Source organism: Pseudophryne corroboree, chromosome 4, assembly GCF_028390025.1.
Source record: "Pseudophryne corroboree isolate aPseCor3 chromosome 4, aPseCor3.hap2, whole genome shotgun sequence".
NCBI lineage: Eukaryota > Metazoa > Chordata > Amphibia > Anura > Myobatrachidae > Pseudophryne > Pseudophryne corroboree.
In genome coordinates, this window is record NC_086447.1 from 126,890,700 (window position 1) to 126,911,995 (window position 21,296).

General features: G+C 47.1%; 1 protein-coding gene across 1 annotated transcript in view; it reads left to right on the forward strand.

The window, feature by feature from the left end:
- NOL10 (nucleolar protein 10) overlaps positions 1-21,296 on the forward strand; it is a 163,150-nt gene that overhangs the window by 18,916 nt on the left and 122,938 nt on the right. Inside the window, exons 2-4 of the mRNA XM_063915418.1 lie at positions 337-382; positions 766-864; positions 10,931-11,008. Coding sequence (XP_063771488.1) covers positions 337-382; positions 766-864; positions 10,931-11,008 — 223 coding nt within the window. The remainder of the gene's footprint in view (positions 1-336; positions 383-765; positions 865-10,930; positions 11,009-21,296) is intronic.

The window sequence follows — 21,296 nt, forward strand, 5'->3', positions numbered from 1 at the left end:
AAAAATCTCTGGAGCTGCAGACATGTGCATTCTCTCCTGAGGGCACTTTTTTCTAAACTGCCTGTGGGAGGGGGCATAGAGGGGAGGAGCCAGCACACCCAGTGAAGAAATTTAAATTGCCCCGGCTCCTTTGGACCCCGTCTATACCCCATCATACTAAGTCTCCCCAATATCCCTTATGGATGCTAGAGAAATATAAAATATTTTTTGATAAACATACTATGATGCTAAATTGTACATAGATTTACAGTACTGTAGATTTAAATGCTAAATTCTTGTTGAAATAACTTTTAACCATCAGTTACTGATGCTCATTTGTTTTTGTTTTTATCCTAGTGGCTTTCTGATCGCAAGAAGAGGGCACTACAGAAAAAAGATGTGGGTAAGTGCTGAACTCTGCAAATAGCCATCACTCCTGTAGCTGTAAATGGTGTATGCCTATAGTGCCTCACTAAGACATATACCATAGGTGTATGCATGCAGTGCCTCACTAACACATATGTCATGTGTGTATGCATGAAGTGCCTCACTAGCACATGTTATGGGTGTATGCATGCAGTGCCTCACTAACACATATGTCATGGGTGTATGCATGCAGTGCCTCACTAACACACATCATGGGTGTGTGCTTACAGTGCCTCACTAACACATTTGTCATAGGAGGTGTATGCTTACCGTGCCTCATTAACACATACAATATGTCATAGGTGTATGCTTACCGTGCCTCACTAACACATGTCTTAAATCTTCTTTGTTGGTGTACAGATGTTCGGAAGAGGATTGAACTTATCCAGGACTTTGAAATGCCCACAGTCAGCACGAACCTCAAAATCTCCCGGGATGGGCAGTACATTATGGCAACTGGTGAGCGTGCTTCCAGTACTATAATGCTGTAAGCGAGCTCAAGCTCATAATAGAGGGACCTTAATAATATCCGAAGGTGGCCTACTGAGATGATCTCTTCATTAGGAGCCAAACACATTACTGACCCATAAATGCACCCTGTCCATTCACTATCAGTCAGTGAGATCAGATTGTAATTCAACCTTCCCTTCACTAGGTACCAGTGACATCTCTGGGCCCGTAATGCAGCCTGTTCATTCACTAGATACTCGTAATATCACTGAGACCTTAAGGCTCTCCCTTCACTTGTTACCCGTGACGCCACTGAGACATTAATGCAGCCTGTCCTTTCACTTTCTACCAATAACATCTCTGAGGCAGTAATGCAACCAGTGCATTCACTAAGTACCAGTGACATCACTGACACAATAATGCAGCCTGTCCCTTCATTAGGCAATAGTGACATCACTGACACAATAATGTAGCCTGTCCCATCTCTAGGCTCCAGTGACATCACTGACACAATAATGCAGCCTGTCCCATCTCTAGGCACCAGTGACATCCCTGAAACAGTATTGTAACCTGTCCCATCTCTAGACTCCAGTGACATCACTGACACAATAATGTAGCCTGTCCCATCTCTAGGCTCCAGTGACATTACTGAAGCAGTAATGCAGCCTGTCTCATCTCTACGCTCCAGTGACATCACTGAAACAGTAATGCACAAATAGAAATGGTTACCACCCTGATTCTCAGGCGCTTTTAAAAGAGCCCAGTGATGTTCAGTCTCTCAAAGTCTTTGGAAAATATTCAACCTTTTAAAATGAAAAAAAGGGCACCAACATAGCGTAATCCTGTTATGACAATTGATTTAAATGTATGTAGGGGGAGGTCCAGACTCGTACCCAAAATGGTGGTCTACCGTAGTAGACAAATGCGCATTAAAGAGAGCGGATCACCAAGGTGACACCTTGAAAAAGATAACGCCTAGTTATCGAAACGCGTTGGTGGAGGTAGCAGGGGACAAGTGGAGCTCTCACTTGGCTGTTTATGACGACTCCTGGGGACGCCTGGTTGTTTTCTCATATAACAAACGCTGTTGTCTACTATTACTGGTAGACCATCTTGTCTGGTGAGAACCCATCTGTCAAAGGGGTTTTTTCATTTTTATATATGTTGTATGTGGAAATAAATTTTTAAATGGTATAACGCTATTTGAGATCCATTTTATCCACATGTTATCACGGTTGATGAAATAAGGAGGATATCCATAAGAACTATAGCAAGTACGGTTGGTGATCCGCTCTCTTTAATGCGCATTTGTCTACTACGGTAGACTGCCCCATCTCTAGGCTCCAGTGACATCACTGAGACAATAATGCAGCCTGTCCCATCTCTAGGCTCCAGTGACATCACTGACACAATAATGCAGCCTGTCCCATCTCTAGGCTCCAGTGACATCACTGACACAATAATGCAGCCTGTCCCATCTCTAGGCACCAGTTAGATCACTGAGACAATAATGTAGCCTGTCCCATCTCTAGGCACCAGTTACATCACTGAGACAATAATGTAGCCTGTCCCATCTCTAGGCTCCAGTGACATCACTGACAAAATAATGCAACCTGTCCCAACTCTAGGCTCCAGCGACATCACTGAAACCGTAATGCAGCCTGTCCCATCTTTAGGCTCCAGTGATATCGCTGAGACAATAATGCAGTCTGTCCCATCTCTACGCTCCAGTGACATCACTGAAACAGTAATGCAGCCTGCCCCATCTCTAGGCTCCAGTGACATCACTGAGACAATAATGTAGCCTGTCCCATCTCTAGGCACCAGTGACATCACTGAGACAATAATGCAGCCTGTCCCATCTCTAGGCTTCAGTGACATCACTGACACAATAATGCAGCCTGTCCCATCTCTAGGCACCAGTGACATCATTGAGACAATAATGCAACCTTTCCCAACTCTAGGCTCCAGTGACATCACTGAAACCGTAATGCAGCCTGTCCCATCTCTAGGCTCCAGTGACATCGCTGAGACAATAATGTAGCCTGTCCCATCTCTAGGCTCCAGTGACATCACTGAAACAGTAGTGCAGCCTGTCCCATCTCTAGGCTCCAGTGACATCACTGACACAATAATGTAGCCTGTACCATCTCTAGGCTCCAGTGACATTACTGAAACAGTAATGCAGCCTGTCCCATCTCTACGCTCCAGTGACATCACTGAAACAGTAATGCAGCCTGCCCCATCTCTAGGCTCCAGTGACATCACTGAGACAATAATGCAGCCTGTCCCATCTATAGGCTCCAGTGACATCACTGAGACAATAATGTAGCCTGTCCCATCTCTAGGCTCCAGTGACATCACTGAAACAGTAATGCAGCCTGTCCCATCTCTAGGCTCCAGTGACATCACTGACACAATAATGCAGCCTGTCCCATCTCTAGGCACCAGTGACATCACTGAGACAATAATGTAGCCTGTCCCAACTCTTGGCTCCAGTAACATCACTGACACAATAATGCAGCCTGTCCCATCTTTAGGCTCCAGTGACATCACTGAGACAATAATGTAGCCTGTCCCATCTCTAGGCTCCAGTGACATCACTGAAACAGTAATGCAGCCTGTCCCATCTCTGCGCTCCAGTGACATCACTGAAACAGTAATGCAGTCTGCCCCATCTCTAGGCCCCAGTGACATCACTGAGACAATAATGCAGCCTGTCCCAACTCTAGGCTCCAGCGACATCACTGAAACCGTAATGCAGCCTGTCCCATCTCTAGGCTCCAGTGACATCGCTGAGACAATAATGTAGCCTGTCCCATCTCTAGGCTCCAGTGACATCACTGTAACAGTAGTGCAGCCTGTCCCATCTCTAGGCTCCAGTGACATCACTGACACAATAATGTAACCTGTCCTATCTATAGGCTCCAGTGACATTACTAAAACAGTAATGCAGCCTGTCCCATCTCTACGCTCCAGTGACATCACTGAAACAGTAATGCAGCCTGTCCCATCTCTAGGCTCCAGTGACATCACTGACACAATAATGCAGCCTGTCCCATCTCTAGGCACCAGTGACATCACTGAGACAATAATGTAGCCTGTCCCAACTCTAGGCTCCAGTGACATCACTGACACAATAATGCAGCCTGTCCCATCTCTAGGCACCAGTGACATCATTGATACAATAATGTAGCCTGTCCCATCTCTAGGCTCCAGTGACATCACTGAGACAATAATGTAGCCTGTCCCATCTCTAGGCTCCAGTGATATCACTGAAACAGTAATGCTGCCTGTCCCATCTCTACGCTCCAGTGACATCACTGAAACAGTAATGCAGTCTGCCCCATCTCTAGGCTCCAGTGACATCACTGACACAATAATGCAGCCTGTCCCATCTCTAGGCTCCAGTGACATCACTGACACAATAATGCAGCCTGTCCCATCTCTAGGCTCCAGTGAGATCACTGAAACAGTAATGCTGCCTGTCCCAACTCTAGGCTCCAGTGACATCACTGAAACAGTAATGCAGCCTGTCCCAACTCTAGGCTCCAGTGACATCACTGTGACAATATATACGTTATGGTAAGAACTTACCATTGATAACAGTATTTCTCCTAAGTCCACTGGTTTCACAGGATAACAATGGGATATGATGAAACGACAGCGGATTTGCACCAATCGGTCAAAGCTTTTCGGCCTCCCATCATGCAACGGGCCCGTCCATATATCCCCGCCTCCTAGCTCAGGCAAATCTGTTGTATTCCCAAAGCTCAAGGCAGGAGCATCATAGATAGCCCACTCTTCCGTACAAGAGTGAAGAGGTTAGTGAGTAAAAGGATCCTCAAATCGGGTGCGTCAGGGTGGGATCCCCGTGGAACCTGTGGACTTAGGAGAAATACTGTTATCAACGGTAAGTTCTTACCATAACGTATATTTCTCCGGCAGGGTCGTCAGGTTATCCTCAGGATAACTATGGGATTTCCCAAAGCAATTTTAGTGGTGGGGACGCTGCTGATTGCATAGCGGAATCCTTCGCCCGAATTCAGCGTCATGAGAGGCAAAGGTATCCATGGCATAATGTCTAATGAATGTGTTAATGGAAGACCATGTGGCTGCCTTACATACCTGTTCTGCTGAAGCATCACGTTGTGCTGCCCATGAAGGACCTACCTTACGAGTAGAGTGAGCAGAGACATTAACCGGAACAGGAAGATCAGCTTGAGAATATGCTTCTGAAATCGTCATCCGAAGCCACCTTGCTAGTGTCTGCTTATCAACAGGCCATCCTCTCTTGTGAAATCCGTAGAGAATAAAGAGAGAATCTGTCTTTCTGATGGCACTGGTACGATCCACGTAGATCCTTAAGGCACGGATCACGTCCGGTGATGTATCTCCCGCAGAAAGGTCCGGTTCCTGGAAAGCCAGGACTACAATTTCATCATTAAGGTGGAATTTAGACACCACCTTGGGAAGATACCCAGATCTAGTTCTGAAAACTGCTTTATCTGGATAAAAAAATCAGAAATGGGGAATGACATGACAATGCCCCTAGATCTGACACTGCTAGCTGACGCCATGGCCAGTAGAAAGAGAACTTTAGCTGTCAACCATTTAAGATCCACTTTATTAAGTGGTTCAAATGGGGCAACTTGAAGGGCCTTTAGGACTAAATTTAAGTCCCAAGGCACTGTAGGAGGAACAAAAGGAGGTTGAACGCGCAGCATTCCCTGGAACAAAGTACGCACATCCTGTAAGTTGGCAATTTTCTTTTGGAACCATACAGTCAATGCTGACACTTGCACTCTCAAGGAAGCCACCTTCAAACCTTTATCCATTCCTGCCTGAAGGAATGCTAAGACTCTTGAGACTCTGAAAGACTTGGGGTCCATTTTCCGTTCACTGCACCAATGAATATAGGTTTGCCATATTCTGTGATAAATGTGAGCTGAGGAAGGTTTCCTTGCTCTGAGCATTGTTTGTATTACCTGTTGTGAGAATCCTTTTGACTTCAGGATAGAGTTTTCAAGAGCCACTCCGTCAAAAACAGTCGATCCAGATATCTGTGATAACAAGAACCCTGCATCAGTAAATCTGGATGTTGAGGGAGCAGAAGTGGAGCATCCATTGACATTCTCTGCAGATCTGTGTACCAATGTCTTCTGGCCAAGCTGGAGCTTTTAGTATCACGGCACCCTTTCCTTGCTTTATCTTTCTCACCACCCTGGGTAATAGGTTGATTGGAGGAAACACATAAGCCAGATGAAAGGCCCATCTCACCGACAGGGCATCCACAAAGATTGCTCTGGGATCCTTTGTTCTTGACCCATATGCGAGAACTTTGTTGGTGTGACGGGACGCCATGAGATCTATCTCTGGCAACCCCCTTTTGTCTACTAGAGTCTGGAAGACCTCCGGGTGTAGAGCCCATTCGCTTGCCTGAATTGTGTGTCGACTGAGAGAATCCGCTTCCCATTTTAGGACTCCCAGAACGAACACTGCGGACAAGACTGGATGATGAAGTTCTGCCCACTTTATTATGTGACTTGCCTCCTTCATCGCTTTACGTCTGCAAGTTCCTCCCTGATTGTTGAGGTATGCTACTGCCGTCGCATTGCCTGAGCGGATCTGAACTGGTTTTCCCCGAAAAATGTCCTTTGCCTGAATCCATGCCATGTATATGGCCCGAAGTTCCAATATATGTATTGGCAGGCAACCTTCTTCCTTGGTCCATTTCCCCTGGAAACACAACCTTCCTGACACTGCTCCCCAGCCCTGGAGACTGGCATCCGTTGTCAGAATTTCCCAATCTGCTATCCAAAAGGGTCTCCCCTTGCCCTTGTCCAGATGGCATGCCTATAGCCACCAGGCTAATGACCTTCTTACTTCTATCGTAAGAACCATAGTCTGCGTTTTTATCGTCTGATGCAATCCATTCCATTTGGCAAGAATCAGATGCTGCAGAGGCCTCGAGTGGAACTGTGCATACTCCACCATATCGAATGTTGACACCATCAATCCCATCACACGCATTGATGCGTGAATGGATACCTTTTGACTGTGTAGCAAGTCCTAAATCCTTGACTGAACCTTGGATATCTTGTTCAGAGTTAAAATTACTCTCTGAAGACTTGAATCCAGTACAGCCCCCAAGTGAGTCATCCGTTGTGACTGAACCAGAGACTATTTTGCCCAATTTATGAACCACCTGTGGGGGAAGCTGCATGTAAGGGATAATCGTGTAACCTGTCTCTGGTACAGGAGTTGGAGGAATTATCCGTTCAGCTATACTGGATTATGTCTGTGCAAACATAGCCCAAGGTGTATCAACCTCCACGTGAATCTGCCTTGTATTTTTCAAGAGACCCTGGTGAAAGCTGAAACAATTTGCACACAAGCCATCCTGAACCAGATCCTGAGAGGATAACACAGCTTTGCAAGACAAACATGATTTGAGTGTTGGTGTTGCTGTGAGTGTATCTTACTCCTCTTTGCCGCTCTTAAACATGATAAATAATCAACACTTCCACAGTGTACTACACAATTTGTGACTGTAATCACTTTAAGCTTTTTAAAGTGACCTACAATCCGACCCTACCCATGCACCAGCATTGAGGATTGGAAAGGGACAGAATATATAGTAAAGTCGTCAATCACATTAGCAGTCAGTCACATGTTATACATTAGTATAATAGGCAATATGAGCACATCATCAACTACATTTCAAGTATGTAGGAGAACATATTACTGAGTCATGTTTAAACAGATCTACCATATTCAGACGCATAGCGAAAGAAACCACAGTAATAGTATACAGACTCATATGCAATAGGCGCTTATCTAACTATTCGTACTCAAAAAGGTAGAGGCTTAGTGCTGTATTACCCGTAATCAGTAGAGTGGGATACAGGGAGACTTGCCTCGCTTCCAGGACCGATCAATATGTTTGCGAACGCTAAGTTGATCCAGACGCTATTAGTGTACACTGCCGCTCCATGAACCTATAGTGAACACAGACGCACCCGTCACACAGCCGCCTATGCTGCAACTGGTTCCCCTTCGTGTACAGCGTCTGAGACGGAAGCTTGAAACTGGTCATGAACCGGGGGGAGGGGCGACCAGGAGAGCATCTGACTCCCCACTGCTGGCATCAACCCTGAGGATCGCGACCTCATACTATTGAAGCCTCTAATCCCTAAGGCCTAGTGCTGGTGCACCCGAGGTGGCAGCCGCGTCAGCGACTGTTTGGTAGTCTCCTCCCAAAACAATGCGGCTGTGTCCGTATTCCCCTTCTAAGCGGTACCGATGCCTTACCTTCTCCCCGTGCTCCGGCCACAGCCTGGTAACGTCTGCTGGACCTGCTAGTAAATCCGACACAGACGCCCGCCAAAACAGCACTATAATCGTGGGTAAGTGTCGCGGCCCGGCGAAGAGTTGCTGGAGCGACTCTTTGTAAGGTACGTATAAGACGCTTTTCAGAAAGATCACTCAAGAAAAAAATAGTAAGACTAAAAAATAAAATAAGAAAGCTTAGGGCTTCTAAAAACCAGCAGCCCTCTGACCATGGTCCGGCTCCTGCTGCACCAAACAAAAAACTGATTTGCCTGAGCCAGGAGGCGGGGATATTTGGACGGGCTCGTTGCATGCTGGGAGAATCCCTCTCAGGAGCATAATCAGTACTTAATTAGAGGGTATTTCCTGGGTCTCATCAAATGAATTTGTTTCAGAATTTGTGCCACACATTAATGTAGCCTGTTCCATCAATAGGTAGCAGTGACATCACTGACACCATGCAGCCTGTCCCATCAGTAGGTATGAGTGACATCACTGACACATTAATGCATCCTGTCCAATCGCTAGGTACCAGTGATGTCACTGACACCATGCAGCCTGCCCCTTCACTAGGTACCAGTGACATCACTGACACATTAATGCATCCTGTCCAGTCGCTAGGTACGTGACATCACTGACACCATGCAGCCACCTGTCCCTTCACTAGGTACCAGTGACATCGCTGAGACATAAATGCAGACGGTCACTTCACTAGGTACCAGTGACACCACTAACCCATTATTTCAGCTTGTCCATTTACTTTGTACCAATGACATCTCTGACACATTAATGCAGCCTGTCCCATCACTATGTACCAGTGACATTGCTGAGGCATTAATGCAGCCTGTCCTATCACTATTGTATGTACCGGTGACCTCACTGAGACCTTAATGCAGCCTATCCAATAACTAGTTACTACTAACATCACATTAATGCAGCCTGTCCCATCACTATGTACCGGTAACATCACGAACACATTAATACAGCCTGTCCCATCACTGACACATTAATGCAGCCTGTTCTCTCACTACGTACCGGTGACCTCACTGAGACCTTAATGCAGCCTATCCCATAACTAGTTACTAGTAACATCACGAACACATTAATGCAGCCTGTCCCATCACTGGGTACCAGTGACATCACTAACACATTAATGCAGCCTGTTCTCTCACTACGTACCGGTGACCTCACTGAGACCTTAATGCAGCCTATCCCATAACTAGTTACTAGTAACATCACATTAATGCAGCCTGTCCCATCACTAGGTACCAATGACATCAATAACACATTAATGCAGCCTGTTCTCTCACTACGTACCGGTGACCTCACTGAGACCTTAATGCAGCCTATCCCATAACTAGTTACTAGTAACATCACATTAATGCAGCCTGTCCCATCACTAGGTACCAGTGACATCACTAACACATTAATGCAGCCTGTTCTCTCACTACGTACCGGTGACCTCACTGAGACCTTAATGCAGCCTATCCCATAACTAGTTACTAGTAACATCACATAAATGCAGCCTGTCCCATCACTAGGTACCAGTGACATCATCACTAACGCATTAATGCAGCCTGTTCTCTCACTACGTACCGGTGACCTCACTGAGACCTTAATGCAGCCTATCCCATAACTAGTTACTAGTAACATCACATTAATGCAGCCTGTCCCATCACTAGGTACCAGTGACATCACTAACACATTAATGCAGCCTGTTCTCTCACTACGTTCCGGTGACCTCACTGAGACCTTAATGCAGCCTATCCCATAACTAGTTACTAGTAACATCACATTAATGCAGCCTGTCCCATCACTAGGTACCAGTGACATCACTAACACATTAATGCAGCCTGTTCTCTCACTACGTACCGGTGACCTCACTGAGACCTTAATGCAGCCTATCCCATAACTAGTTACTAGTAACATCACATTAATGCAGCCTGTCCCATCACTAGGTACCAGTGACATCAATAACACATTAATGCAGCCTGTTCTCTCACTACGTACCGGTGACCTCACTGAGACCTTAATGCAGCCTATCCCATAACTAGTTACTAGTAACATCACATTAATGCAGCCTGTCCCATCACTAGGTACCAGTGACATCACTAACACATTAATGCAGCCTGTTCTCTCACTACGTTCCGGTGACCTCACTGAGACCTTAATGCAGCCTATCCCATAACTAGTTACTAGTAACATCACATTAATGCAGCCTGTCCCATCACTAGGTACCAGTGACATCACTAACACATTAATGCAGCCTGTTCTCTCACTACGTACCGGTGACCTCACTGAGACCTTAATGCAGCCTATCCCATAACTAGTTACTAGTAACATCACATTAATGCAGCCTGTCCCATCACTAGGTACCAGTGACATCAATAACACATTAATGCAGCCTGTTCTCTCACTACGTACCGGTGACCTCACTGAGACCTTAATGCAGCCTATCCCATAACTAGTTACAAGTAACATCACATTAATGCAGCCTGTCCCATCACTAGGTACCAGTGACGTCACTAACACATTAATGCAGCCTGTTCTCTCACTACGTACCGGTGACCTCACTGAGACCTTAATGCAGCCTATCCCATAACTAGTTACTAGTAACATCACATTAATGCAGCCTGTCTCGTCAGTAGGCAGTTATTGTATGTGTTGAGGGGGTGCATCTGTTATCTGTCAGATGGCAGATTAATTATGTGGTCCTCTGTTGATAAAAGACATTGTCTTTCAGGTACATACAAGCCCCGTGTCCGTTGTTATGACACTTACCAGCTGTCTCTGAAGTTTGAGAGGTGCTTGGATTGTGAGGGTGAGTATCCATTTAAACTGATCAGACCCGTATGTGTCTTATCCTCTGCCCTGCTCAATGTATTACTCTCCCAGTTGGGATATTACATTCAATTGGTTAAATGAAGCATTCTACATATTCTGTATTCTTTATAAGATCATGCATAAGGCATTTGATATATGTAAGGTTAAGTATTTGTAACGTGTTTTATTTGACTTTATTACGTTTTTACTATGCTCCATTCCAGAAGAACCGTGTGGTTGAGAAGCAATAGTTATCCTGAAATTGCCCCATCTATGGGGCAGTTTCTGTGCAATTTTCAGTCCATCCCAGGTGAATGTTTGTGATTTATACAGTGATTCTACTTTCCTTCTTCGCCCTATCTGGGGGGCACTGCCAACTGTGAGTTTAGAGGAGATGCAGAGGAGTAGGAACTAAATAATGAAAACTATTTAGAGTTAAAACTCCACCCCCTGAAAGCATTCTCACCAGTAGCAGCATTATGTAGTGCCTAACGAAAGGCACAAAGATTTTAGGGTCGGAGTAGTTATTTCTAGGTTTTTTTTTCTTTTCGTATTCTACATTGCTTGAATCTCCCATCCATCTGGGAGCGTGGAAATTGCACAAGGATGCGTTCATCCTTTTTGTGGAACGCTGGGGTCTTCTGGACATCGCTCTCATGGCCTACAAACTGAACAAGAAGCTGCAGTGTTTGGGGCACAGTCCTGGGATCCTCAGACAGCCTTAGTGGACTCTCTGACTGCCCGGTGGTACTTTCTCCTGGTTTACCTGTGCCCGCCCATCTCCCTGCTGTTGTAGGTGATCCGGCACATAGAGAGAGAGAAGGCTCATGTTCTCCTCATCCCTCCAGACTGGCAGCGGAAGTCGTGGTACAGTATTTGGACCTTCTCACTCTGTTCGTTAAATCACCATGGTGGCTGCCACTGCGGGATGATCTGCTTAGTCAAGGGCTGTGCCTGTATCCAGATTTGCCACAGCTGACTTTGTCGGCATGGCACTTGAAATCAGGATTTTGCGGTCTAATGGGTTTTCTGTGGCTGTGACACAGGCTATGAATTTAGGGCAGCCATTTACCAGTGCGTGTGGAAAACTTATATTGCGTGGTGTGGGCTATGGGGAATCTCGGCTTCTCTGTTCTGATTGATGCCTTTCCTTTCCCTTTTACAGGCTAGGTGTCACGATTCGGGTAACTGGTCGTCATTTCTTACCGGTCAAGTGTCTGCTGAGGCTGGCTCTGCGTTCCAGGGTCGGGTCCCAGCTGTGTTGCTGATGTATATATTCTGCATCGCTTCACTGTTGGCTCGTAGCGCTGTTACAGTGCCCTTCTCAGTATACTTGTCAGGGCCCAGAATGGCGTTCTCATCCTGCCGCGACCGCCGCAGCTGTGCCTGTGCTTTCAGTGTGTAGAGAGCTGAGTGTGACGTCTCATGCTCACTGCGGTCTCTGTCACTGTCCCTGTGGCCTTGCTGCATGGATGAACAGGTGTGGCGTCTCCTGCCCGCCGCGATCTCCGTTGCCGCCGGTCCTGTGTCTTCAGTATGCAGAGAGCTGGGTATGACGTCTTCTGCCCACTGCGGTCTCTGCCGCTGTCCCTGTGGTCTGGCTGTGCAAATGGATAGTGTGGCGTCTCCTGCCTGCCGCGGCCTCCGCCGCCATTACTGTTGTTTTCCACATGGTTTTCCCAGTCTGACTTTCCCTCCAAGTGATAACATGGGCGCAGCCATGTTGGGTCTGGTCACATGTTGTTGTTTCCTCCAATCCACTGCGCTACAGAACTCTGACTAATTGGTGAACCAATGCCTGCATCCCAGCAGGTATAAATATCCTGTTTCAGAGCTGGAGGATTGTCAGTGCTTCAGTTGTCATCCCAGTGATACTAGTCTCTCCTCCTTGTGGTTGTTCCTGTCTTCAATACTCCACTAGAGACTCGCACCAGTTCTATTCCTCATGGTGCAGCCTACCTCCGCAGTGTCTCATCATTGCACCCTGCGTCTGGCAGATTACTAAACACCGGCTTCCAGCATACTAGCTTCCAGCGGTGCCCTGTCTCGGTTCTACATCGATGCCCTTCCATCGTTCTCCAGTAATCTGCGATCCCAAGCATCACCTGTATAGCACTCCAGCACTCCCACTACAGCTATGCAGTTGGACCAGTCCCATCTGGTAAAACCTGGCAGTTTTTATTTTTCATCCACTAGGGGTCACTGGAGTACTCTTGGGATATGGACGGCTTTAGCAGGACAGGCACTGAATATTTAAATTTAGTAACTCTCCTCCCCTCCATACTCCCAGAATACCTCAGTGTTTTTTCGGTGCTCACAGGAGTGACAAGCACGAGTGGTTCTTCCACACATACTTTGATTTTTAACTATTTTTTTCTTTTTTCAATTCAGCACATCCCTTCCTAGCTTAGCAAGAAGCTTGGTCCGGGATAGTGCACGCTGCAAGAAGCAGCTCCTGGCGTGTCGGCCCTCATTCAAGGAGCGCCCTCACGGCTACAAGCAGCTCACTCTCGGAGCTGCAGGAAGGCTGGACGGAGCTTACAACAGAAGCCCCGTCATGGCCGCACGTCTACAGGACTCAGGTATGCTGGGGACAGGGCGGTCAGCTCAAGCTGCCGCCCCGCTGTGTGGGGGGAACGAGCTTACTTGTATGCACTGCCGCCTGGCCGCCAGAGCCGCCCGCCGCCGATCAGAGCCGCGGGGCGCCACTCACAGCAGCCACACACAGCTCCCCGCATCGCAGTCCGTTCCGCCGCTCAGACCCCAGCCGCCGCTCATAGTTCTCTGCACGCCACTTCTCGGCTCCCGGCACCCGCAGCTCCCCGGCCGTTGATAGATGCAGGGAGCAGTGCGGGGGGGAAGAGTCTGAAGCCGTTGATTTCCAGACTGCAGACAGCGCTCACTGCTGCCGCGGTCTGTTCCCATACCAGGCAGCGCAGCTGCAGGGGGGGGGGGGGGGAGAGTATGCCCATAGCAGCAGCATAATATAGCAAAGCTGCATGGGTTTAAAGGGAGTTTTCAGATAGGCTGTTAAGCCTATATTAACAGGTTGTTAGGGGTTATAATTGTACCTGGGCACATAATTATACCCTGGACTGTTACTATGTCTGTAAGCATGGCATGCTTCCTGTTTCTCCTTCCAGAACGTTCCTGTCCTACAACACTACTCCACCGGATGGCGCAGGGGTGTTAGTGGGAATTTTGGATCAGGTTTCTTATAGTACTGGCCACGTGCTCTGCACTTCGGTCATATATAGACACACCTTAGTAATAATTTTACTGAGTCGTGCGAGCTGTCTGTCTTGTCTATTTGTGTTGTCTCTCTGCATAATGAGTAAGGCACCAGCAAAAACAAAAAAGCAGTTTCACTGCAATGTCTGTAAGAGTGTGTTACCGGATAGTTCTACCACATGCACAGTATGTTTTGTAAATTCAGCTACAAATACGATTTCTAGTCCGATTTCTAATCCGATTTCATCCCCAGATGCTCAGTGGGCAATATTAGCGGATATAATGGCTGGGTTGCAATCAGAATTGGCCGCAGCTCGCCACGAGCGGGAGGCGGCAAGATCCGAGTCTCGGGTGAGTCCGCCACAGATACCAGAAGGTTCTCAGCCTTTGCCAAGGTCCAAGTCCACTTCTGGTAGAAATAAATGAAAATGATCCTCTTATAATTTACCAGTTTCAGCTATGTTGCATTCTGACGATTCTATGCCAGACCTCACTGCGCAAGATGAGTATGAGGAGGGCGAATTGGACCAGCAGTCAGATAGTGAGGATATTGACAGCCCGGGCATTGATAATCTCATCGGGGCGGTGCGTCAGTCTCTGAAGTTTACAGAGACTGTAGAACCTCTGACAAATGATGAGGTGGTATTTACTAAACGACAGAGATCCTCCAGTGTGTTTTCATTTTTCGGAATCTCTTAATAAGATGTTAATAGAAACACGGAAGAATCCGGATAAACGGTTTTCTATACCTCACCGATTTAAGTCTAGTTACCCGTTTCCAGAGTCTGTGACATCTACGTGGGAGAATCCGCCAATGGTGGATTCGTCTGTGTCAAAACTTACTAAAAAATTAACCATTCCAGTACCAACTGCTACTACGCTTAAAGACCCTTCAGAGCGTAAACTAGAAGCTATGCTAAAGTCCATGTATACAGCAGCAGGAATGTTGCTTAGACCTGGTTTGGTTGGCATTTGGGTAACTAAGGCGCTAATTGTATGGATAACAGAACTCAAGTCTGCCCTACATGACGATCACCTTATTTATTATTTATTAACAGTTTCTTATATATATAAATTCCGTTGCGCTTTACAGTTTGAAATAACAATAACAAAATGGGTGATAACAAACAGTCATAGAGGTAGGAAGGCCCTGCTCGCAAGCTTACAATCTATAGGGAAATAGGCATGTCTACATAAGGAAAGGTGCTATCTATTGCATAGAATGAGAAGACGTGAGGATATGTGTGGACTGTACAGAGTGGATGCAATTTGATAGGAAGGTTTATGAAAGTTATGTGGGCGGTTCTGGAATTTGGTATGCTTGCCTGAAGAGGTGAGTTTTCACGGAACGCTTGAAGGTTTGGAGACTAGAGGAGAGTCTTATTGTGCGTGGTAGGGCATTCCACAGAGTGGGTGCAGCCCGATGAAAGTCCTGCAATCGTGAGTGGGAGCGAGTAATGAGTGTGGATGAGAGACGCAGGTCTTGTGAAGAGCGAAGAGGTCGGGTTGAGAGATATTTTGAGATAACCTTATATTTATCGCTGATCAAATCTGTGAAGCTGCTGATTATCTTTGTACAGCTTCTACTGACGTCTGTCAGGTGAGTTCTCGCCTTTCATCGTCACTGGTTACGGCACGACGAGCATTCTGGCTGCATTCTTGGCAGGCTGAGGCAGAGGTCAAGAGAGGAATAGAAGCGTTACCTTACGGTGGCGGGAAGTTGTTTGGTCCAGAATTGGACAAATGGATTTCTGAGGCCACGGGGGGGGGGGGGGTCTGTTTTCCTACCATTGTCTCCAACGGTACCTAGACGGAAATACTCTGGACCAGCGTTCAAATCCTTTAGACCTCAGCCCTTTCGAGGCCGTGGTAGAGGAACAACCACACCTGGTAGACGACCACCACCACCACCAGTCGTCGGGACGCTAAGGTCACTGACAAGCCAGTGGCATAACGGGCTCCCAGTCCATCTCGGATCTCCAGTTGTGGGGGCACGCCTTCAGACGTTCCATTTGGCGTGGTTCCAGACATCCACAGATGGGTGGATCTGCAATTTAGTGTTAAAAGGTTACAAAATAGAGTTGAACTGTTTCCCGCCACTGCGGTTTTTCAAGACAGGACTGCCTGTGTCGGTTGACAAGAGGGCGGTTCTGCAAATTGCCATTCAGTCTCTGCTGGATTCAGCAGTTTTGATTCCGGTCCTTGTTCACCAACAAGGTCAGGGTTATTATTCCAGTCTTTTTGTAGTACCAAAGCCGGATGGCTCGGTCAGGCCAATATTGAACCTAAAGGGGCTCAATCAGTACGTCACTTACTACAGATTCAAGATGGAATCCCTGCGGTCAGTAATTGAAGGTTTAGAGCGACAGGAATTCATGATTGCGCTGGATCTCAAGGATGCGTACTTACACATTCCAATTTGGCCACCTCATCAGAGGTTCTTACGGTTTGCGGTACGGCAAAACCATTACCAGTTTCAGGCTCTACCGTTTGGCCTCTCGTCAGCGCCTCGGGTATTCACCAAAGTGATGTCTGTGATGATAGCTCATCTCAGATCCCTGGGAGTGATAATAGTCCCGTACTTGGACGATCTACTCATCTAAGCTCTGTCTCAACAGATGCTCCTCCAACATGCGTTGCTAACATACAATGTGCTAGTTCAGCACGGTTGGATTGTCAACTTCAAGAAATCGAATCTGATTCCGACTTCAATTCCTAGGAATGATTCTCGATACGGTGAATCAAAGAATTTACCTACCAGAACAGAAAGTACAGAGTATTCGTCATCTGGTACAGTTAGTGCTCAAGCCACGCACATTCTCGGTACATTTGTGCATTCGACTGTTAGGGAAAAGGGTAGCGGCTTTCGAAGCGCTTCAGTTCGGAAGATTTCCCTCACGTCCTTTTTAACTGGATGTGCTCGCACAGTGGTCGGGCTCGCATCTGCAGATTCAACAGATGGTACGGTTGTCTCCACGGGCCAGAGTATCTCTACTCTGGTGGCTCAAAGTACACAATCTCACCGCAGGGAAAAGGTTCGGCGTCTGGAATTGGATAATTCTAACGACGGCCGCGAGTCTCAGAGGTTGGGGAGCTGTGGTTCAAAATTGCCAGCTCCAGGGTCTCTTGGCGGATCACGAAAGATTGCTGTCTATAAATGTCCTGGAACTCCGGGCAATTTACAATGCGCTACGACAAGCAGTGCACATGCTCCGGTCTCAGACTGTCCAGGTGCAGTCGGACAACGCGACGGCGGTCGCGTACATCAACAAACAAGTAGGAACGAGAAGCCACATGGCCATGCGGGAAGTAGCTCGAATCCTCAATTGGGCCAAGCATCACTAAGTGATATTGTCGGCAGTGTTCATTCCGGGAGTGGACAACTGGGAGGCGGATTATCTCAGCCGTCAGGATTTTCATCCAGGAGAATGGGCATTAAATCCAGAAGTGTTTCACATGTTGGTTCAGAGGTGGGGTTACCCACAAGTGGACCTGATGGCATCTCGCCACAATCACCAAACGCCCCAGTATTTGGCCAGAACGCGAGATCCAAAGGCAGTGGCAGTGGATGCTCTCACAATCGCGTGGCCGTACAGCCTCGTGTATCTGTTTCCACCGTTTCCGCTGCTCCCTCTGTTGCTGAAACGGATCAAACGAGAGTCCGCCACAGTCATACTAGTGGCGCCTCATTGGCCTCGGAGAGCATGGTTCTCAGATCTCCACGGTCTGCTCGCAGACGATCCTTGGCCACTCCCACTACGTCCGGACCTGTTACAACAGGGTCCGTTCCTTTACCCCCATTTAGCGCTGCTGCGTTTGACGGGGTTGCTGTTGAGATCGCCCTCTTAAGAAGAGAGGGTATTCCGGAATCTGTTATACCAACCATGTTACGTGCTAGGAATCCGTTTATGGCAGCTCTTTATCAAAGAATTTGGCGTGCCTATATCGGTTGGTGTGAAGCTCGGAAGTTTTCGACATAGTCTTTCAAGTTATCCCGTCTTTTGTTATTTCTCCAGACGGGGTTAGATGGAGGACTACGTTTGTCTAGACTAAAGGTGCAGGTTTCTGCCTTGTCAATTTACTTTCAAAGACGTTTGGCTCTTTTGGCGTCTGTACACACCTTCCTGCAAAGTGTCCTCAGAGTACAGCCTCCATTTATACCACCTACAGTGCCATGGGATTTGAATCTAGTTTTAGATTTTTTACAGTCTTCATATTTTGAACCCTTACAACAAGTGGAGGTTAAGTTTCTCACTTGGAAAACAATTTATCTCCTAGCCTTAGCTTCGGCAAGGCGTGTTTCAGATTTGGGTGCCTTGTCATGCAAGCCACCGTATTTGGTGTTTCATGATGACAGAGCGGAACTTCGGACGAATCCCGCTTTCTTGCCAATAGTAGTGTCATCTTTTCACATCAATCAACCAATAGTAGTTCCTGTGTTAACAGATGATTCAGGAACTTTGGATGTGGTACGCGCACTACGCGTTTATGTAGCCCGAACGTCTACAGTTTGTAAGACGGATACATTGTTTGTTCTCTATGATGCTGCCAAGATGGGTTGGCCAGCTTCCAAGCAGACCTTATCCAGATGGATTAAACTGACCATACGTCAGGCTTACCTTCATGCTAGGCTACAGCCGCCTACATCAGTAACAGCTCATTCCACACGTTCTGTGGGAACTTCATGGGCAGCTGGTCGTGGGGCTTCTACGACGCAGCTTTGCCATGCGGCTACATGGTCATCAGTGCACACGTTTGTGCGCTTTTACAAGTTTGATAGGTTTGCAGCATCAGCATCTAGCTTTGGCCGTCTAGTGTTACAGGTGCCAAACAGCTCTCCTGCCCAAGGGGGAAACTTTGGTACGTCCCAAGAGTACTCCAGTGACCTCTAGTGGATGAAAAAGAAAATTAGATTTTGGTACTTACCAGGTAAATCCTTTTCTTTGAATCCATAGGGGGCACTGGACGCCCACCCAGAGCAGTTTTACTTGTTTTGTGGTAAGTTCAGTGGATCTTATGGGAACACATTCTCACAGAAATGTTCAAAGGTTCAAGTTATATCAGTTATGGTGTCAACTGTTTAGTTGTCCGTTACGTTATGTGTCAACTTTATTGTTGTCCGTTATGTTACAATGTTATATGTAATTCTCCATTGTTCATCCTATCTATCGCTCCTGTTCGGCTCAGTAAAAAAACACTGAGGTATTCTGGGAGTATGGAGGGGAGGAGAGTTACTAAATTTAAATATTCAGTGCTTGTCCTGCTAAAGCCGTCCATATCCCAAGAGTACTCCAGTGCCCCCTATTGATTCAAAGAAAAGGATTTACCTGGTAAGTACCAAAATCCTATTATAACACAGTCACCAGCTTCTGCATCACCTCAGCTGGTCATTTCCGGTTTCCCAATCCGCTTCTGAGCGCATAGGTGTTGGTAAAGGACATACCACCTCCAAGTCCTTTAAAGACTGTCTCCTGTTTGTACCACACCTAGGATCTTCCTATTGCACTTCTAGGAACTGTGACTTGTTATTCCTTGTATACCATACTGCAAACTGCGTTCTTAATAAAACCCGTTGAACATAAGTTCAGTTGTTTAGGTCACGCCTTCGGGTACTGGTACTGTAGGTCCACACGCATGTCCAGGGGTCCTTTCTTACCTCCCAGGTTTAAGTACCCCTCAGCCCCTACAACTGAGGTTTTCCATAGTCTGCACCAGCCCTCAGTTGTGACACTAGGTTGTCTCAGGGTCTCATGCGTTCTTCGCTAAAGGGTCATATTTTGTCATTGTTCTTCCTGTTACAAAGGCGGATGTTTATGCAGGTAGTTCTGCATATACAAATGCTGTTTTTCCGCCTGTCCCGCCTTTGGATCTCAGTTTGGTATTTGCTGCCTCCTTTTGAGGCTCTGGAGTAAATTGTCCTGTGGTGGTTTACTTATTTCTGTTACCATTGCCTCCGCTCGGAGGGTCTGAGTTAGCGGCGCTGTCTGCTATTCCTCGTTTCATGATTTTGTACTCTAACCGAGTGGTACTCCGTATTCATCTATATTTCCAACCCAAAGTAGTTCTCCGTTTGAACCTGATTTAATATTGTGTTACTGGCTTGTTATCTATTGGATGCTGATAGCCCTCTGTTCTTCCTGTATATTATCCGGGCGTTGAAGGTTTATGTGGCCCGGACCGTGTACTTTTGGAAGTCAGACAGTCTGTTATCTTTGACGCTCGCCAGTGGGGCTGGCCTGCCTCTAAGTAGTCTGTGGCTATACACAACCCTCACATAGTTTTATGGTGTCTCAGCATTACTCTGAAATGGGGGTGGTATTCATGTGACCCGACCACCGGTCACATGTCCTGAACCAACATCCTGACCCCTCACTATCCCGACGGTCGGCAGGCTGACCAACAGGGACTATTTCCACTCGTGGGTGTCCATGATACCCATAGAGCGGGAATAGAATCCGGTCACCACCGAGCCCACAGCGGGGACTGCGCTCAGCGAGCCCTCAAGGGGCTTGCTGCACTCGCCCCTCCCCGCCGGGACCCCGGCGTCGGTATGCTGACCGGTGGTCTCCTGACCATACCACACCCCTGAAATGGAAGTGCGCAGGATGCCCCAATAATGTCTAAGAGAGAGGTGTTTTTTTTGTTTTCTTTTTCAATTTAATTTGTCAAACTTGCTGATTCTGAGTCGCACACAAGGTGGCTATAGTTTGGGATAGCCTGACTGCCTTACGCTAACTCTGTAACCTCAATTCTGCCTCCTCTTTGCGACTGTTAATCAGCTCCTTAGTCATCACAGCCAATCATAGTCATTAGGACATTCATGGAGAATGTCAGGTTTCTCTGTAGTAGAGATGATGCTCATAGGAGTCACGATCACACTCAGTATGTCGCTTTCCTAGAACATTTTTAAAATGAAGCAAATGTCTGTGTGGGCTGCTGTCGGCAACAGCAATTTCCTATGCAGTAACCTTTAGAATAATTCTCATGTATGTGGCACAGCTGATCGTGACTCTTGAGGGGAACTAGGGCACTCCGACCCCTCTGGTGCTCCTTTA